At 40.4% G+C, this 18009-nt stretch overlaps 2 protein-coding genes across 2 annotated transcripts in view; one reads left to right on the top strand and one right to left on the bottom strand.

Moving 5' to 3' along the window:
* The window catches only part of ANAPC10 (anaphase promoting complex subunit 10), a 254833-nt gene that overhangs the window by 69919 nt on the left and 166905 nt on the right, over positions 1–18009 (bottom strand). The window lies entirely within an intron of this gene.
* Positions 9636–10724, top strand: LOC110571201 (farnesyl pyrophosphate synthase-like). Its single transcript, XM_044912610.1, is given in 2 exon segments — positions 9636–10063; positions 10066–10724. Coding segments are annotated over 2 exon segments (1059 nt in total). The 5' UTR covers positions 9636–9663.

The raw sequence follows: 18009 nt of genomic DNA, 5'->3' as shown, positions 1-18009 counted from the left end.
AACGCCTTACCTCTTGGACCTGCAGGACAGATACAACTAAAAATCAGATGCAACAGGTTGCCAAAATACAACTTAGGTTAATTTCAGCCTCACTTGGCCTCTTATATAAAAACACATTAGTTAGGAAAGAGTGGGACACTATGAATTGGAATGGGACATTTGAATGGATTTAGATGTCTGAGTATCTGAACATACAAGCCCCACTGAGCTCTCCAGTCTAGCACATGTCACCCTCCCACCTCTGTCAGATAAATCTGTCATGTTTAAAGACCCGATGCGACTGCACCTGCAGTAATTACCTTGCAAGAAATGCTAAATCTTCTTATGGTTCACTCTTCTAGTCCTCATTCACTCTAGTCAAGGAGTCAGATCACATGTAAGTACAAAGTTTGACTAAGGAGGAGAAATCTTAGATAGCAAAATAGTGCTAAGATTTTGCTAAATTGTGGTAATAAAAATCTGGAGACTTGTGGGAATGAATTCTGAGAATGATCATTCAGGCTAAATTTATCAACATGGATGCATTTACTAGAGATTCTGGATTCAGTATTCCAGTTCGCAGAGTTGGAAATAATCTAAAGTGTTTGCTCGATTAGTTAACTGAACCTGAACTCAATGGTAGCCTCCACTAAATAAAGTTAGGCACTAAGAATTCCTTGATAGAAGACAGAGATTTGGGGAGAAAGGAATGTTGGGGAAAATTTAACATGCATGACTGTCTTACCCACCCGTTAGCTGTGAGCCCTGAAGGGGCTCAGAGGACCCTCTCTTTATCAAAACATTGAAAATCACTGTGGTGTCATTCTTTTGTAGGCTACAGATCAAGGTAGTAGATGTTTTCCCAGAAATAGAATCCTGAGTTTAATAAGGATGAGGCCATTTCAGAGCAGCAGAAACCATATGGCAATAAGTAACAACCTGAGATCAAAGAAATAGACCTACTGAATAGAAAGCAGGGCTCCAGGGATAGTCAGAATGGCTTGATCTATTCTATATATCTCCCATCAAAACCAAAAAACTTCTTTGGCTGATAAATGGAGACTTGACTTGAATGAAAATGATAAACAATCAAGGTTGCTCACGCAGTTCCCAGGTCTGAGCACCAGAGCCCCACGAATGAAGAAGAAGCCAGGAATACCTGAGGAAGAAAGCCAAGACGCAGCTGCAAGTCAATACTAATACTATTCCACGTAGCCTTCCTGTTGACATTTAATAGTGTAACTGTACCCTGGAAAAAGGTAACTACCCATATCTTTACTTAAAGAATTACCACATGCCGGCCCTGAGTAAATGCTAATTCCTGGGGCTCTATATCACCAGTGTGGCCAACTATTAAGAAGGGGGATTTATTGGTGTCAAGTGATAAATGGAATTTTGATCCAAGTCCATCTCACAAGGGGCCCAGCAAGTTCTTCAAGACATCCTGTAGTTATTTCCCTATTCCTGTATGCAGGCTTGGAAAAAATGACAAGTAGGGGCACCTGGCTGACTCAGTCAGAAGAGCAAATGACTTTTGATCTCAGGGTTTTGAGTTTGAGCCCCACATTGGGTATAGAGATTATTTAAATAAAACTTAAAACAAAAAAGAAAAAAAATGCCAACTAGAAGAATTCTCATAATAACTTCCTGACCCGCGGACTTATAGCTATTATATATGTAGGAAAACCGAGAGTAAGCTTCTGGAATTACCATTCCTTACCACAGTAGAAAACAAAAAGTAATACCAAATCTCTAGGAGGAATCACAGAGATTAGTGCTACCATCAAAGACCTGAAAGACAGGACGAGGAGGATTCTTTTCACATCCCCCTTTAACTCTCTTATTTAGGTTGTGCAGAAGACATTCTTGGAGAACAATAGTGGATTATCCCAAACTGGCTTAGTCAGCTTGGGCTGCTATAACAAAATACCATAGACTGGGTAGCTTAACAACAGACATTTATTTCTTACAGTTCTGGAGGCTGGGAATTCCAAGGTCAAGGTGACCATGGATTCAGGGTCTAGTGAGAGCCCTCTTCCTGGTTTATAGAGGGCCGCCTTCTTGCTGGATCATCACATTAGGGGAGAGACCTCTAGTCTCTTCCTCTTCTTATAAGGGCATTAATCCCATTATGGGGCTCCGCCCTCATGACCTCATCTAAACCTAACTGACTCTCAAAAGCCCCATTTCCTAATACCATTACATTGGGGTTATTGGTTCATTATATGAATATTGGGGGGATACAACCATTCAGTCCATAATGCAAGCTTAATTTGGGAATGCCTCTGTTAAGCACTTGGTTAGCAGCTATAGATCTAGCAACTCTCTATCCCTATCTCAGGAAGAAGAAAACAACAGAAGCCCTTCAATTGCACATGGATAGGCATGTGCCATTACCATCTTGCCTCAAGGCTAATTAACTCTCCAGCACTAGTCACAGAGTTCTTTATCATCTTACTTTCCCCAGGAGGTCACACTGGTGATTACATTGATGACATCAGACTGATAGGACCTGGTGAACAAGGAGTGGCAGTCACCCTGAATTTCTTAAGAGAGATGTATGCCAGAAAATAAGATGTATGTAGAAGATAAATCTCATAAAAATTCAAATGCCTGACAACTTAGTTCATACGTCACTGGATATCAAGATAGAATTATAAACTGAAATAAAGAAGGAATGAGTAACTCCCAGAATTACATGCAAGGACTGAGGGGACTTTAGTTTTCCCCTATTAGGGTGGAGATGAGCAAGTTCTTATTTGTATAAGTGACAGAAAAAATAAGTTAGGCTTTTGTCTTGCTGTTGTTTGAAGATCTAAGTCAGGGAAGAAGAGCATGTTGGTGTGTTGAATAACCACAGCGGTACAACGCAGTATATTGCAGATGGAGATTCACACATGCAGACACTAGACAGATTAAAAACAATTCCCCTTTACCTTTACAACTAGGTTCTGGAAGCAATTTAGATTCTACCAATCAGATGAACTCTAAATTTGGGAGGTAGAAGCGAGGCAGAACCCACATTTCTGCTGTCTCTGTGTGCTCTACTGGCAAATGTGATCGTGGACTGTGTGTTGGCCAAGTCCTGGTGGCTAGTCATGAGCTTTGTAGGTGTCAAGAGCCAGAGCAGGGCGCCTGGGTGGCTCAGTTGGTTAAGCGACTGCCTTCGGCTCAGGTCATGATCCTGGAGTCCCGGGATCGAGTCCCGCATCGGGCTCCCTGCTCAGCAGGGAGTCTGCTTCTCCCTCTGACCCTCCTCCCTCTCATGCTCTCTGTCTCTCATTCTCTCTGTCTCAAATAAATAAATAAAAAAAAAAATCTTTTAAAAAAAAGAGCCAGAGCAAGTTATCTGTTTTGGTGATGTGATCATCGCAGGCATGGCATTGATCTGGATCCAGCAGTAACAGCAGCAGCTTTCTGATCATGGTCGTTTCCTGATTATGACAGTTACCTGCTGTGACAACTAACTGAACCTGGCAGCAGGGATCTGCTTCTGGAACCAGCAGCTTCCTGACCGCAGAGGAGCGAGAGCTCCTTTGTTGACCCAGTTCTGCAATCTTGGGGAGTCGTTCCTGGAAGCACAACCTAGAATTTTCAGCCCTCTCAATAATTCTAAAGCCATTAAACTACTTCTAATAAATGCCTTCCTGCTTAATGAGCTAGAATAGATTCTGTTCCTCAAAGATGAACCCAGATTGATACAGAACACATGCATGAAAGTTTCTCCAGGGTATATTACCCAGGAGTGTAATTGTTGGGTCATGGTATAAACATTTTTAGCTTTACTAGATATAGGCAAAATTTTCTGCAAACTGCTGTGCTAATTTATTTTCCCGTGAGAAAATTCCACCAAAATTTGCTTTGTGACACTCTTAATTTTTGTTAAATGGATGGGTACAAAAAAGGATCTCATTTTAATTTGCAATTCTCCGATTAATGATTTTTCATATGTTGATTGGTAATTCAGTTTTCTTTTTTAGTGAGTTGTCTGGTAATATGCCTTGTTCATTTTTCTGTTGAATTGCTTATCAATATTGATTTATGAATTCTTTATATATTATGTACACTATATCTTTGCAGTTGCAAATATCTTCTATCTAGTAGCATGTCTTTTCATTTTACTAAGGTTATTTTTGCTATACAAAAAATTTTCACACTAATGTAGTTAAATACATCAAGCTTTTGTTTTGTCATCCATGCTTTTTGTGTCTTATCTAAGAAATCTGTTCTTACATGTCATAAAGATATTTTCCTATGTCTTCTTTTAAAAGTTTTGAACTGTTTCATTTTTACCTCTGTAATAAATCTGGAATTTTTATTTGTAGCTATATGAGATAGCAATGTGATTTTATGGGTTTCATATGGATAACCAATTATTTCAGAATAGTTAAGTAGTTAGTCCTTACCCCACTAACTGTAATGTTACCTCTGTCCTATTCCAGGCTTCTACATATGCACACATCTTTTTCTGGGTCTTCTAGTCAGTTTCACTGCTTATTTTTTTAAGCTTGTGGCAGTACCACAGACTTAAGCTTTATAAGCCTTGACATCTGGTAGGGTAGGTCTCACAGCATTTTTGTTAAAAATTGTTTTGGCGATTCTGGGAAGGCCAAAGGCTGTATTTGTGGACTACAAGAAATGAAGTTAGCCAATATAGATAGATTAGGGTATATCATGTGGCTCACACTTTTAAACAGATAAAATACTGCGTTCTGGACACTATCAATATGTTTTCCCTTAACTGAATTTATTATTTTAAGTTTTTGACCTTCAACAGCAATAACCTTCTGTTCATGCTGGCTAACAAGCAATAATTACACATAATTCATCAAGTAGATCAGTGGATCCTAAAACCCATTTTTTTAACTTGTGCTTTAATGACCATATTATTCAGCCACAAAGAAGAAATTGTATTACAATACGATATTTTCAATCTGTTTATCTCTGGGCCTACTAATTTCTGTCAACACTAAAAAGAAGTGTACATGTATGTATTTATGCATATCTAGTTCATCTTTCAATTTGCCCTACCCCCCAAGTAACCTGTTTTGACAGTCTGCTTTTCATCTAAATTTAAGAGTGATCCCCCTTTATACAAAGCACTCCATAGAGCTGACTCATTTAATTCTCACAACATGCATATGAAGTAGTGTATAATAAGAAATATAGATTTGGATTCTAGGGAAGGAAGATGGCGGTGTAGTAGAAGGACCCTAAGCTCGCCTCATCCCACAAATACAACTAGATAATTATCAAATCATCCTAATTACCCCAGAAATTGATCTGAAGACTGGCAGAACAAATTCCACAACTAAAGGTAGAGAAGAAGCCTCATCAAAGAAGTTAGGAAGTGTGGAAATGAGATGTGGAGAAAGATCATGGCCACTGCAGTGGGGAGGGAGTTATGGTCACAGAAAAGGTGAGAGACAGACTGACACATGGAAGAGCACACAAGGAAAATGAATGCCCATAGCAATTGGCTTGGAAAGCAAGAGGGCCTGAATTTCCTGAGTTCTTGCAACCAGAGGGCCTTAAAGCCTAGAGTTTAAAAGGTCACCATGCTTGGCTCTGGGGGAGCTTGGAGGGTACTGGGGCTACTCTTGTAGAAAACACAGGGCAAACATCCAGTGGCCATACAGCATGGAAATAGTGATCTGAGGAGTGCCTGGGGCACACAGTGGGGAGGTTATTTGCTCTTCTTGAACCATGTCCCAGAGAGGCAGTGTTCACAGAGAGACCATTCCAGGAACAAAGGAACTGACTGGCGCCATTTCCCTTCCCCACCCATCAGCATAAACACAGAATCACCTACAGAAACCAGCACAACCACTACCTAACTTGCTTACACCAAGCCCCGCCCCCTACGCTCTGGTGGAACTGCCCTTCCCAGTCATACTTGCTTCAGTTCAAGCATGGTGGGCCCCCTCCCTCAGAAGACCAGCCCAAACTCCTGCCAACACCGTGTCTCCCAACCAGGGAGTTTTGTAAGGCCTCGGTTCTGGTGCAGTGGCAATAGGTCTCATTCCATGAGCAGACCAGAGCACACCTAGTTAAGATGAGCCACATTCAAGATAAGGACCAAACATTGCCCACAATGGGTAAAGAGAGCCTCTGCAGACTTCTGGCCTGATGAATAAAGAGGCCAGGATGCAACAGCAGCATGCACACAGTACACGAGGGAGACACTCCCCAAAGCACTAGGCCCTGGGTAACAAGGGACACTACACTGCAGGGCCCTATAGAACCTCTTCTTCATAAAGCCATTACTCTCAAGAACAGGAGACATAGCTGAATTTCCTAACACAGAGAAAGAGGACAGACAAAATGAGAAGACAGGGGAATTTGTCCCAAATGAAAGAACAGGACAAGGCCACAGCCAGAGATCTAAATGAAACAGATATAAGTAATATGCCTCATGGAGATTTTAAAGGAATGATCATAAGGATACTCACTGGATTGGAGAAAAGAGTGAAGAGCATCAGTGAGACCATTAACACAGAGATAAGAAATAACATAGCAAAGATAAAAGGATTAATAAACAAAATGAGAAACATGCTTGAAGGAATGAACAGCAGGCCAGAAAAAGCAGAGGAACAAATCAATGACCTAGAAGACAGAGTAATGGAAAGTAAGCAAGCTTAACAAAAGAGAGAAAAAAGAATTACGCAAAATAAGAATAGACTTAGGGAACTCAGTGACACCATCAAATGTAATAACATTTGTATTATAGGTGTTCCAGGGGAAGAAGAGAGAAAAAGGGGGGGCAGAGAATTTATTTGAAGAAATAATAGCTGAAAATTTCCTTAATCTGGGGAAGGAAACAGATATCCAGATCCAGGAGGCACAGAGAACCCCCCCAACAAAATCAACAAAAGCAGATCCACACCAAGACATATTTGTAATTAAAATGGCAAAATATAATGATAAAAAATATTAAAAGCAGCAAGACCGAAGAAGACAGTAACATGTAAAGGAAACCCCATAAGGCTACCAGCAGATTTTTCAGCAGAAACTCTCCAACCCAGAAAGTAGTGGCATGATATATTCAAAGGGCTGAATGGAAAAAACCTGCAATCAAGAATACTCTATCCAGCAAGGCTATTATTCAGAATAGAAGGAGAGATAAAGAGATTCCCAGACAAACAAAAACTAAAGGAGCTCATTACCACTAAACCAGCCCTGCAAGAAATATTAAAATGGACTCTGAGTGGAAAGAAGGGCCAAAAACAACAGTATGAAGGTAGGAAACAAAAAAGCAGTAAAAATTCATATTTTTGTAAAAAATCAGTCAAGTAATTCACAACATAAAAGGATGTAAAATATGACACCTTATACCTAAAACATGGGGAGGAGAGGAGTAAAGAATGAGTTCAAACTTAAACAACTATCAACCTAATATAGACTGCTATATGCAAAAGATGTCATATACTACTGTAATGGTAACCACAAATAAAAAACCACTAATAAATATGCAAAGAATAAAAAGACAGAAGTCAAAATATATCACTAAAGAAACAAGAAAACCATGAGAGAAAGTCTTCAGAAACAACCACAAAACAAGTACTACAATGTCAATAAATACATATCTATCAGTAATTACTTTGAATGTAAATGGAATAAACACTCCAATCAAAAGACACAAGGTGACAGAATAGATAAAAAAAAATAAGACCCATCTATATGCTGCCTCCAAGAGACTCTTTTTAGACCTAAAGACACCTACAGATAGAAAATGAGAGGACTGAGAAACATTTATCATGCAAATGGATGTCATAAGAAAGCCAGAGTAGCAATATTTATGTGGAACAAAATAGACTTTAAAACAAAGATTGTAACAAGAGACAAAGGACACTATATAATAATAAAGGGGACAATCCAACAAGAAGATATAACAACTGTAAACATTTATGCACCCAACATGGGAGTACCCAAATACATAAAACAGTTAATAACAAACATAAAGGAACTAATCGGTAATAATACAGTAATAGTAGGGGCTTTAACACCCCACTTACATCAATGGACAGATCATCTAAACAGAAAATCCACAAGGAAACAATAGTTTTGAATGACACACTGGACCGGATGGATTTAACAGATATATTCAGAACATTCCATCCTAAAACAGCAGAATACACATTCTTTTCAAATGTACATGGAACATTCGCCAGAACAGATCACATATTAGGCCACAAAATAAGCCTCAACAAATTCAAAAAGATCGAAGTCATACTATGCATCTTTTTTTACCACAATGCTATGAAACTAGAAGTCAACCAAAAGAAAAAATCTGGAAGGACCACAAATTCACGCAGGTTAAATAACGTTACTAAACAATGAATGGGTCAACCAGGAAATAAAAGAAGAAACTAAAAAGTACATGGAAAAAAATAAAAACGAAAACAAAATTGTTCAAAACATTTAGAAGCAGCAAAAACAGTTCTAAGAGGGAAGTTTATAGAAATGCAGGCTTATCTCAAGAAGCAAGAAAAATCTCAAATAGACAATCTAACCATACACCTAGAGGAGCTAGAAAAAGAACAACAAACAAAACCTAAAACCAGCAGAAGGAAGGAAATATTAAACAGAACAGAAATAAATAATATAGAAACTAAAAAAAAAAAAAAAAAGAACAGATCAATGAAACCAGGAGCTGGTTCTGTGAAAAGAATCAACAAAATTGATAAACTTCTAGTCAGATTTATCAAGAAAAAAAGAGAAAGGACCCAAATAAATAAAAATCACAAATGAGAGAGGAGAAATAACAACCAACACCACAGAAATACAAACAATTATAAGAGAATATTATAAAACAAATCAACAATAAACTGGACAACCTAGAAGAAATGTATAAATCCCTAGGAACATATAAACTATCAAAATTGAAACAGGAAGAAACAGAAAATTTGAACAGACTGATAACCAGAAAAGAAATTGAATCAGTAATCAAAAAATTCTCAACAAACAGAAGTCCAGGAGCAGATGCCTTCACAGGTGAATTCTACCAATCGATTGATCGATCGATTTATTTATTTATTTATTTATTTATTTATTTATTTATTTAGAGAGGGAGAGAGAGAGAGAGAATCTTAAGCAGGCTCCATGCCCAATGCAGAGTCCAACTCGGGGCTCAATCTCACAACCCTGAGATCATGATCTGAGCTGAGATCAAGAGTCAGACACTTAACTGACTGAGCCACTCAGGCACCCCTCTACCAAACATTTTAAAAAGAGTTAATACCTATTCTTCTCACACTATTCCAAAACACTGAAAAGGAAGGAAAACTTCCAAATTCATTCTACAAGGTAAGCATTACCCTGATAAAAAACGAGATACAGACACCACACACAAAAAAAAGAGAACTATAGGCCAATATCTCTGATGAACATAGATGCAAAAATCTTCAACAAAATACTAGCAAATTAATCTAACAATAGATTTTTAAAAATCATTCACCACAATCATGTGGGATTTATTCCTGGGTTGCAAGCGTGGTTCAATATTTGCAAATCAATCAACACAATACATCACATCAGTAAGAGAAAGTATAAGAACCATATGATCATTTCAACAGATGCAGAAAAAGCATTTGACAAAGTACAGCATCCATTCATAATAAAAAACTTTCAACAAAGTAGGAAGAGCCGGCATCCAGGAGCAGAGCACTTTACTCCTCCCTCAGAATGAATGGAGACCAGAAGTTGGACCCTTATGCCCAAGCAAAGCAGGATTTCATCCAGCATTTCTCCCAGATTGTCAAGGTGCTGACCGAGGATGGCGTGGGCCACCCGGAGACCGGAGACGCCATTGCCTGGCTCAAGGAGGTCTTGGAGTACAATGTGATTGGCGGCAAGTGCCAGCGGGGTTTGACTGTGCTGATAGCATTTCAGGAGCTGGTAGAGCCAAGGAAGCAGGATGCCGATAGTCTCCGGCGGACCCTGACTGTGGGCTGGTGTGTGGAACTGCTCCAAGCTTTCTTCCTGGTGTCCGACGACATCATGGACTCATCCCTCACCTGCCGGGGGCAGATCTGCTGGTATCAGAAGCCAGGCATAGGTTTGGATGCCATCAATGATGCTTTGCTTATGAAGAGTGTATCTACCACCAGCTGAAGCTCCACTGTCGGGAGCAGCCCCATTACCTGAACCTGATAGAGCTTTTCCTGCAGAGTTCCTATCAGACCGAGATCGGACAGACCCTGGACCTCATCACAGACCCCCAGGGCAATGTGGATCTTGGCAGATTCACTGAAAAGAGGTACAAATCTATGGTCAAGTACAAGACCGCTTTCTACTCGTTCTTTCTTCCTATGGCGGCTGCCATGTACATGGCGGGCATTGATGGGGAGAAAGAGCATGCCAATGCCAAGAAGATCCTGCTGGAGATGGGGGAGTTCTTTCAGATTCAGGACGATTACCTCGACCTCTTTGGGGACCCCAGTGTGACAGGCAAGATTGGCACAGACATCCAGGACAACAAATGCAGCTGGCTGGTGGTTCAGTGTCTGCAGCGGGCCGCTCCTAAACAGCGTCAGCTTTTTCAGGAGAATCATGGACAGAAGGAGGCGGAGAAGGTGACCTGGGTGAAGGCACTGTACGAGGAGCTGAATATGCCCGCCGTGTTCACGCAGTATGAGGAAGACAGCTACGGCCACCTTCTGGGCCTCATCGAGCAGTATGCCTCGCCCCTGCCCCCGGCCATCTTCCTGCTGCTGGCACACAAGATCTACAAGAGGAAAAAGTGACCTAGAGACTGCGCGGGCGGGGAGGGGGGCCTCTCAATAAATTGTCGAAGTTAAAAAAAAAAAAAAAAAACTTTCAACAAAGTAGATTTAGAGGGAACATACCTCAACATGATAAAGGCCATATATGAAAAACCCATACCTAACACCATCCTCAATGGGGAAAAACTAAAAGCTCTTCCGCTACAGTCAGGAACAAGAGAAGGATGTCCACTCTCACTGCTTACTCAACATAGTGCAGAAGTCCTAGCCACAGCAATCAGACAACAAAAAGAAATAAAAGGCATCCAAATTGATAAGGAAGAAGTAAAACTTTCACTATTTGCAGATGACATTATACTCTATATAGAAAATCCTAAAGACTCCACCACAAAACTACTAGAACTGAAAAATGAATTCAGTAAAGTCACAGGATACAAAATCAATGCACAGAAATCCATTGCATTTCTATACACTAAGAATGAAACAGCAGAAAGAGAAATTAAGAAAACAATCCCATTTACAATTGCACCAAAAATAATAAAATGCCTGGGCATAAACTTTACCAAAGAGGTGAAAGACCTGCACTCTGAAAACTATAAAACACTGATGAAAGAAATTGAAGATGACACAGAAATGGAAAGATATTCCATGCTCATGGGTTGCAAGAACAAATATTGTTAAAATGTCTATACTACCCAAGGCAATCTATACATTTAATGCAATCCCTATCAAAATATCAACAGCATTTTTCACAGAACTAGAACAAACAATCCTAAAATCTGTATGGAACCACAAAAGACCCTGAATAGCCAAAGCAATTGTGAAAAAGAAAAACAAAACTGGAGGCATCACAATTCATGCAAAAGAAAGAAACTGGACCACTTTCTTACACCATACACAAAAATAAATTCAAAATACCTAAATGTGTGACCTGAAACCATAAGAATCCTAGAAGAGAGCACAGGCAGTAATTTCTCTGACGTTGGTCATAGCAACTTTTTCCTACATAAGTCCCCTGAAGAAAGGGAAACAAAAGCAAGAATAAACTATTGGACTACGTCAAAATAAACAGTTTCTGCACAGAGAAGGAAACAATCAACAAAAATAAAAGGCAACCTACTGAATGGGAGAAGATATTTGCAAATGACTTATCCAATAAAGGGTTAGTATCCAAAACATATAAAGAACTTAAACAATTCAACACCCCAAAAACAAATAATTCAATTTAAAAATGGACCGAAGACATGAACAGAGGTTTCTCTGAAGACATACAGATGGCCAACAGACACATGAAAAGTTGCTTATCTTCAGTTATCATCAGAAAAATGCAAATCAAAACTACAATGAGATATCACTTCACACTGGTCAGAATGCCTAAACTCAAAAACACAAGAAACAACAGGCATTGTCGAGGATATGGAGAAAGGGGAACCCTCTTACCCTGTTGGTGGGAATGCAAACTGGTGCAGCTACTCTGGAAAACAGTATGGAGGTTCTCAAAAAGTTAAAAATTGAACTGCTCTACAATCCAGCAATTGTACTACTGGGTATTTACTCAAAGAATACAAAAATACAAATTCAAAGGGATACATGTACCCCTATAGCAGCATTATTTACAATAGCCAAGATATGGAAGCAGCCCAAGTATCCATCAACTGATGAATGGATAAAGAAGATGTGGTATATATATATAATGGAATATTATGCAGCTGTAAAAAAGAATGAAATCTTGCCATTTGCAATGACATGTATGGAGCTATAATAGTAAGTGAAATAAGTCAGCCAAAGAAAGACAAATACCATATGATTTCACTCTTAGGTGGAATTTAAGAAACAAAACAAACAAACAAAGTGGAAAGAGAGAGAGAGAAACCAAGAAAGAGACTCCTAACTAAGGAGAACAAACTGATAGTTACCAGAGGGGAGGTGGGTTGGGGGATGGGTGAAATAGGTGATGGGGATTAAGGAGGGCACTTTTGGTGAGCATCGAGAGATTAAAATAAAAGCTTAAAAAAAAAAAAGAAATACAGATTTGGTCTTCTTCCCCAGTTCCTGTGACAGAGCTCCTAAAACCTTTGTAATATCCTGAGTAATACAGGTAATAAGAGCATCCTTTGTTAAACTTGGTTTTTGTATAGAATTCATTAAAACCCTTGGAATTTCCTAAGTGATAGAAGTGTCTATTGTTATCCACAAGTCATTTTAATCACACCTGATTTATGCAAATGAGGTGACTTAGGATGAAGTCCCAGATAGCCTCATGATAGGGCTGGTCACCAGAAAGACCAAATGATTAAAGGGTTGGAAATTTCAGCTCCAGCCACTGACCTTCAAGAAGAGGGTTGGGGTAGGGAGCTGAATAATAAAGCTCTATAAAAACTCTTGAAAGATGAGATTTGATGAGCTTCCAGGTTGGTGAATACATCCATGTGCTGGGAGGATGACAGACCCAAGTCCACAGGGACGGAAGCTCCTGCACTCAAGGAACCTTCTGGACCTCACCCTACGTACCTCTTCATCTGTATCCTTTATAATAAACCAGGAAATGTAAGTAAATGTTCCTGGAGTTTTGTATGCCATTCTAGTAAAATATCAAACCTGAGGTTATGGGGACCTCTATTTGTAGCCAAGTCCAACAGAAGTCGTGGGTAACCCGGGGACCCACCATTTTTATTAGCATCTGAAGTGGGGCAGTCTTGTGGGACTGAACCCTTAATGTGTGAGGTTTGTTCTAACTCCAAGCAGTTAGTGTCATAATTGAGTTAAACTGTAGGACATCCAGTCGATGTTCCACAGAGAAGTGAACTGTACTGTTGTGGAAACACACACACACATCTGGTGTCAGAAGTGTTCTGTGTAAGAGTGTAGAGAAACAGCTCTTTCCCAGAAGTATGTCCTATTGTACCATGCCCATTATACAGAAGAGGGAAGCAAGACAGAGAGATCTTAAGTAACAGGGCCAGGCCCTTCCTGTTAATAAATGGCAGAACTGAAGCTTGAACCCAGGCGGCCATCACTCTCCCTGGTAACCCCTACAATTCCCCTACCTCTCATTAAGACAACAAGAGATTCTATTACTAACACAGAGATTTATAGCCACAACCAAAGACAAGCACTGACAACGGAGCAGGACAAGGAGCTATGAGAATAGGTAACAAGAGGACATGACCTAAACTGGAGGGGAAGCAGGCAGGTAGTTAGGAGAGGCTGCAATGAAGAAGAAATATTTACACTGGAATCTGAAAGATGAGCAGGATTTAGTTCCGTGAAAGGTTTTTTGTTTTTTGTTTTTTTTCTTTTCTGACAAGGGGGTGGAGGTGAATGCAAGAATACAGTGGTGGCTTTGAAGAAATCAGTGTAGTTGGAATTCAGACAGAGGCAGAGTGTGGTGTGAGCTGAAACTGGAGCTGTGGCCTGGGGGCCCAGGTCAGATGGATGCCCTGGCAAGGGCCTGGGACTTGATCCTTCACCTCCAAAGGGTTTTAAGCCAGAAGTAACATGAACAATTGATGGTTTTAAAAAAGTGGTGTTGAATCCATTAAAAAAAAGGCACAATGCAGGGGCACCAGGGTGGTTCAGCCAATTAAGCAGCCGATTCTTGGTTTTGGCTCAGGTCTTAATCTCAGGGTCTGGGATAGAGGCCCGCATCAGGCTCCACCCTCAGCAGGGAGTCTGCCTGTGCATTCTCTCTCTCCCTCTCCCTCTGCCCCTCCCCCTGCTCATTCTCTCTCTCTCTCTCTCAAATAAATGAATCTTAAAAAAAAAATTAAAATGGCACATTGCTAGAATTTCATAGTTCCTAATTACCTTCGTTAAAATTTTTCTGAAATGCTATAAATTTATCATCAAAACTTAAATTTAGCACAGACCATAAAAACAGAGACCAAAGAGCATAACCTTTGGAGAATTCATATTATACTTTCATCCCAACTGTTCAAATTACTATGTGATTCGAGGCAAGTTATGTCATTGTTATGTGTCTCAACTTCCTTATCAGTGAAATGGGAATAATATTTACTTATGGGTGTTTCTTACTATCATTTATCTATCAGCAGGAGCCCTCTAAAACTTAAAAATCTGGTTGAATTTGGCCCAACTCTCTAACCCCTGCTTAAAAGCTCTTCCTACAACTTCCTGTAACTTCCAGCGGCTCAAGGCCTTAATGATCACCACTTCTCTATTTCTGCACCCACCAGGCTACTTCAGCATATCCATATGAAGGGAAGCCTGGCCCCTTCACGGGCTCACCAAGTTTCCGGACCCAGATATTGCATAACTTGCACAAATGTACTCGAGATGAGGAATGTACTCGAGATGGGTGCTGCAGTCTCCCATCACCTCACTGGTCCCATGTCCTGTCTTCCTCTCTTCCTAGTCCCCTTTCTGTCTGGCTCAACAACAACCAAAACGCTGCCTCGCTTACTAAGAGTGACCCGGCCCATGCCTCCAACTTCACTGTCTCACCATTATTAGTAATTGCAGTATTTTCCTAGCAAAAACAGCTCTCCTTTTTAAAAAGGAATTCTGGTGAATAACATTGTCTTCATATCATTACATGCAGATTTCAAAATCACTAACTATAGATGGTCGCTGTGAGACAGGGAAACGGAAGGGACCCCATGAAGGACTGCTTTTTTGCTCCTTTTCCTGCTTCTATTTTTGCTAGGACCTGGCTTATAGAACAGATAATGTATGTCCTCCTGGTAAAGGTCAAGGAGTTAATGATTTCTTTGGAGTCTTCCAGCACAACAGATAACATCTAAGGAGTGACCAGGCAGGGTCGTCACGTCATGAACATTTTCCAAGACCACTGACTCACCAAGACCCCTGACTCCAGGGCATAAGTGACTTAGGAACAAACACTCATCTTTGTTCCTGGATGGCTGAGAACACACATGCACCAGACCATAATCTTTAATTAAAACCCCAGGCCCCAAGCAAAGACAAGACTCATTCTTCATTCCTCTTTCCTTTCCAAGTCTCCCATATGCTTTGTCTGCATCTGCACTCTCTCTGCGTCTTCAATAAACTCTGCTCTCACTTCCTCTTGGATTGAGTTTGACTGCCATCCTGTGTGAAGCCAAGGACCCTCTTGGCTGGTCCTGCGGGACCTCCACTGGGTCCTCGGACCCGGCCAGCCTGTATCAGCTGCTATTATCAGTGTCATTATTTTTTTAAAGATTTTATTTATTTATTTGAGAGAGAGAGCGAGAGAGAGCACAGGCAGGAGGAGTAGCAGAGGGAGAGAGAGAAGCACGTTCCCGGCTGAGCAGGAAGCCCAATGCGGGACTCGATCCCAAGACCCAGGGATCATGACCTGAGCCAAAGGCAGATGCTTAACAGGCGCCCCTATCAGTATTATTATTATTTGTTGGTGCAGACATGCTCTTTCTTAGTATGTAGAAAAACACGCCTTTAACCTTTTATTTAGATTTTCTTTAAAGCAGAACCATCCCCCTATCAAAGTCTCTCTGATCCGAACCAGAGGATGACAGTATTACTTAGCTGTGTTGCCTAAACAACGAATTTCAATTGATAATAGCTTATAAAACAATAGCATTTCACGTGGACTTCAGGTCCACTACAGCTGTTTTTGACAATGCATAGGCTGTGCTGGCTTCAGCAGCACATATACTAAAATTGGACAATGTGTAGGCTGTGGCTCTGTGCCGTGAGTCTTCACATTCTAGAACATAGACTAAAGAAGCAGCCCCTGTGTGGGGCATGCCATTCTCACTGCAGATGGAAAAGAGGGCCAGAGCCAACACACCATGGCTCTCAAACCTCCTGCTCAAACATGACATATATGATGCCCACTCACCTCTTATTGGCCACGGAAGTCCCACTGCTAAGCTCAATGTCAATGAGACAAAGTGGAGAGTCCGAATATACAAGTGAATAACGACCAGACCTGTGCAGTGACTTTGACCCATAACCTGGGCAGCAACCAGCCCAGGAAGCCAAACCACAACATCTGTAGCAATTGGCCCCAAATGGTCAGGACTTGGTCAAAGACCGCCAGAAATTTTTGCCCCTGCTTCCAACTCAAGATCAACCAGAGAAAGCCAAATATGCTCCCAAACCAATCACATAACAGTCCCCACTTCGAGTTAGATCTGCCTCCAGCTTCCCCATGCCAACAACATCCAATCAACATACCTGAAGCCTTCCCTTTCTTCCACTGTAAAATCGCTCTCCTACTCCCCTGCCTGCCTTTGAATCTCTGCCAAATGCTAGTGATGGAGGCTGACTGCCTTCCTATATAGCAAACTCTGAATAAATAGCCTCTGTTTATTCTCATTTGGGTGGTCTTTGCTTGTTTCCACAAAATATACCCCTCCTGTGGTGGGAGGGTCAGGTGGGGAGGGTAACCGCAAATCATCTGGCAATGGGTGAGTATGAATAATCCTCTTTGAGGGAAGGGGAGAATAAATAAAGGGGGGACAATACACAATCTGCCACAGTTTACCCTCTGGATCATTGCTTTCATCCTCTCCACATGAAAATCTCATGTAATTATGAAAGCACATCTGAAGCCCAGGATCTCCTGATAGTCTCTACTTCACATCTGGGTATGTCTACTCTTTCTTCAGAGATATATGGACTAAAACATAAGTTATATGGTTAAGATATAATAGTAGCTCAGGAATAAGATAACAGTAACAAACACTCTTCAGAAAGAGGAAGAATGAGAGATGCAGAACAGTAACATACCAATAGCAAGTCTCTTTTTAAAAATATTTTATTTAAGTTCAATTTAGTTAACATATACTGTATTATTAGTTTCAGAGGTAGAATTCAGTGATCCATCAGTTGCATATAACACCCAGTGCTCATTACATCATGTGCCCTCTTTAATGTCCATCACCCAGTTACCCCATCCCCCCACTCCTCTCCCCTCCAGCAACCCTCAGTTTGTTCTTTATATTTAAGAGTCTCTTAGAGTTGGCCTCCCTCTCTGTTTTTGTCTTATTTTATTTTTCCTTCCCTTCCCCTATGTTCATCTGTTTTGTTTCTTAAATCACACATACAAGTGAAATCATATGGTATTTGTCTTTCTCTGACTGACTTATTTCACTTAGCATAATACCCTCTAGCTCCATCCACATTATTGCAAATGGCAAGATTTCATTCTTTTGATGGCTGAGTAATATTTCATTATATGTATATATATGGCAGCAATGTCCACAATAGCCATAATATGGAGAGAGCCCAGATGTCCATCAACAGATGAATGGATAAAGATGTGATTGATATATGTATATATATATATATATATATATATATATATATATATATATATATA

This window comes from Neomonachus schauinslandi, chromosome 2 (genome assembly GCF_002201575.2).
Source record: "Neomonachus schauinslandi chromosome 2, ASM220157v2, whole genome shotgun sequence".
NCBI lineage: Eukaryota > Metazoa > Chordata > Mammalia > Carnivora > Phocidae > Neomonachus > Neomonachus schauinslandi.
Note: the sequence above shows the minus strand (reverse complement) of the source record. Positions and strands in the feature narration are given on the sequence as shown.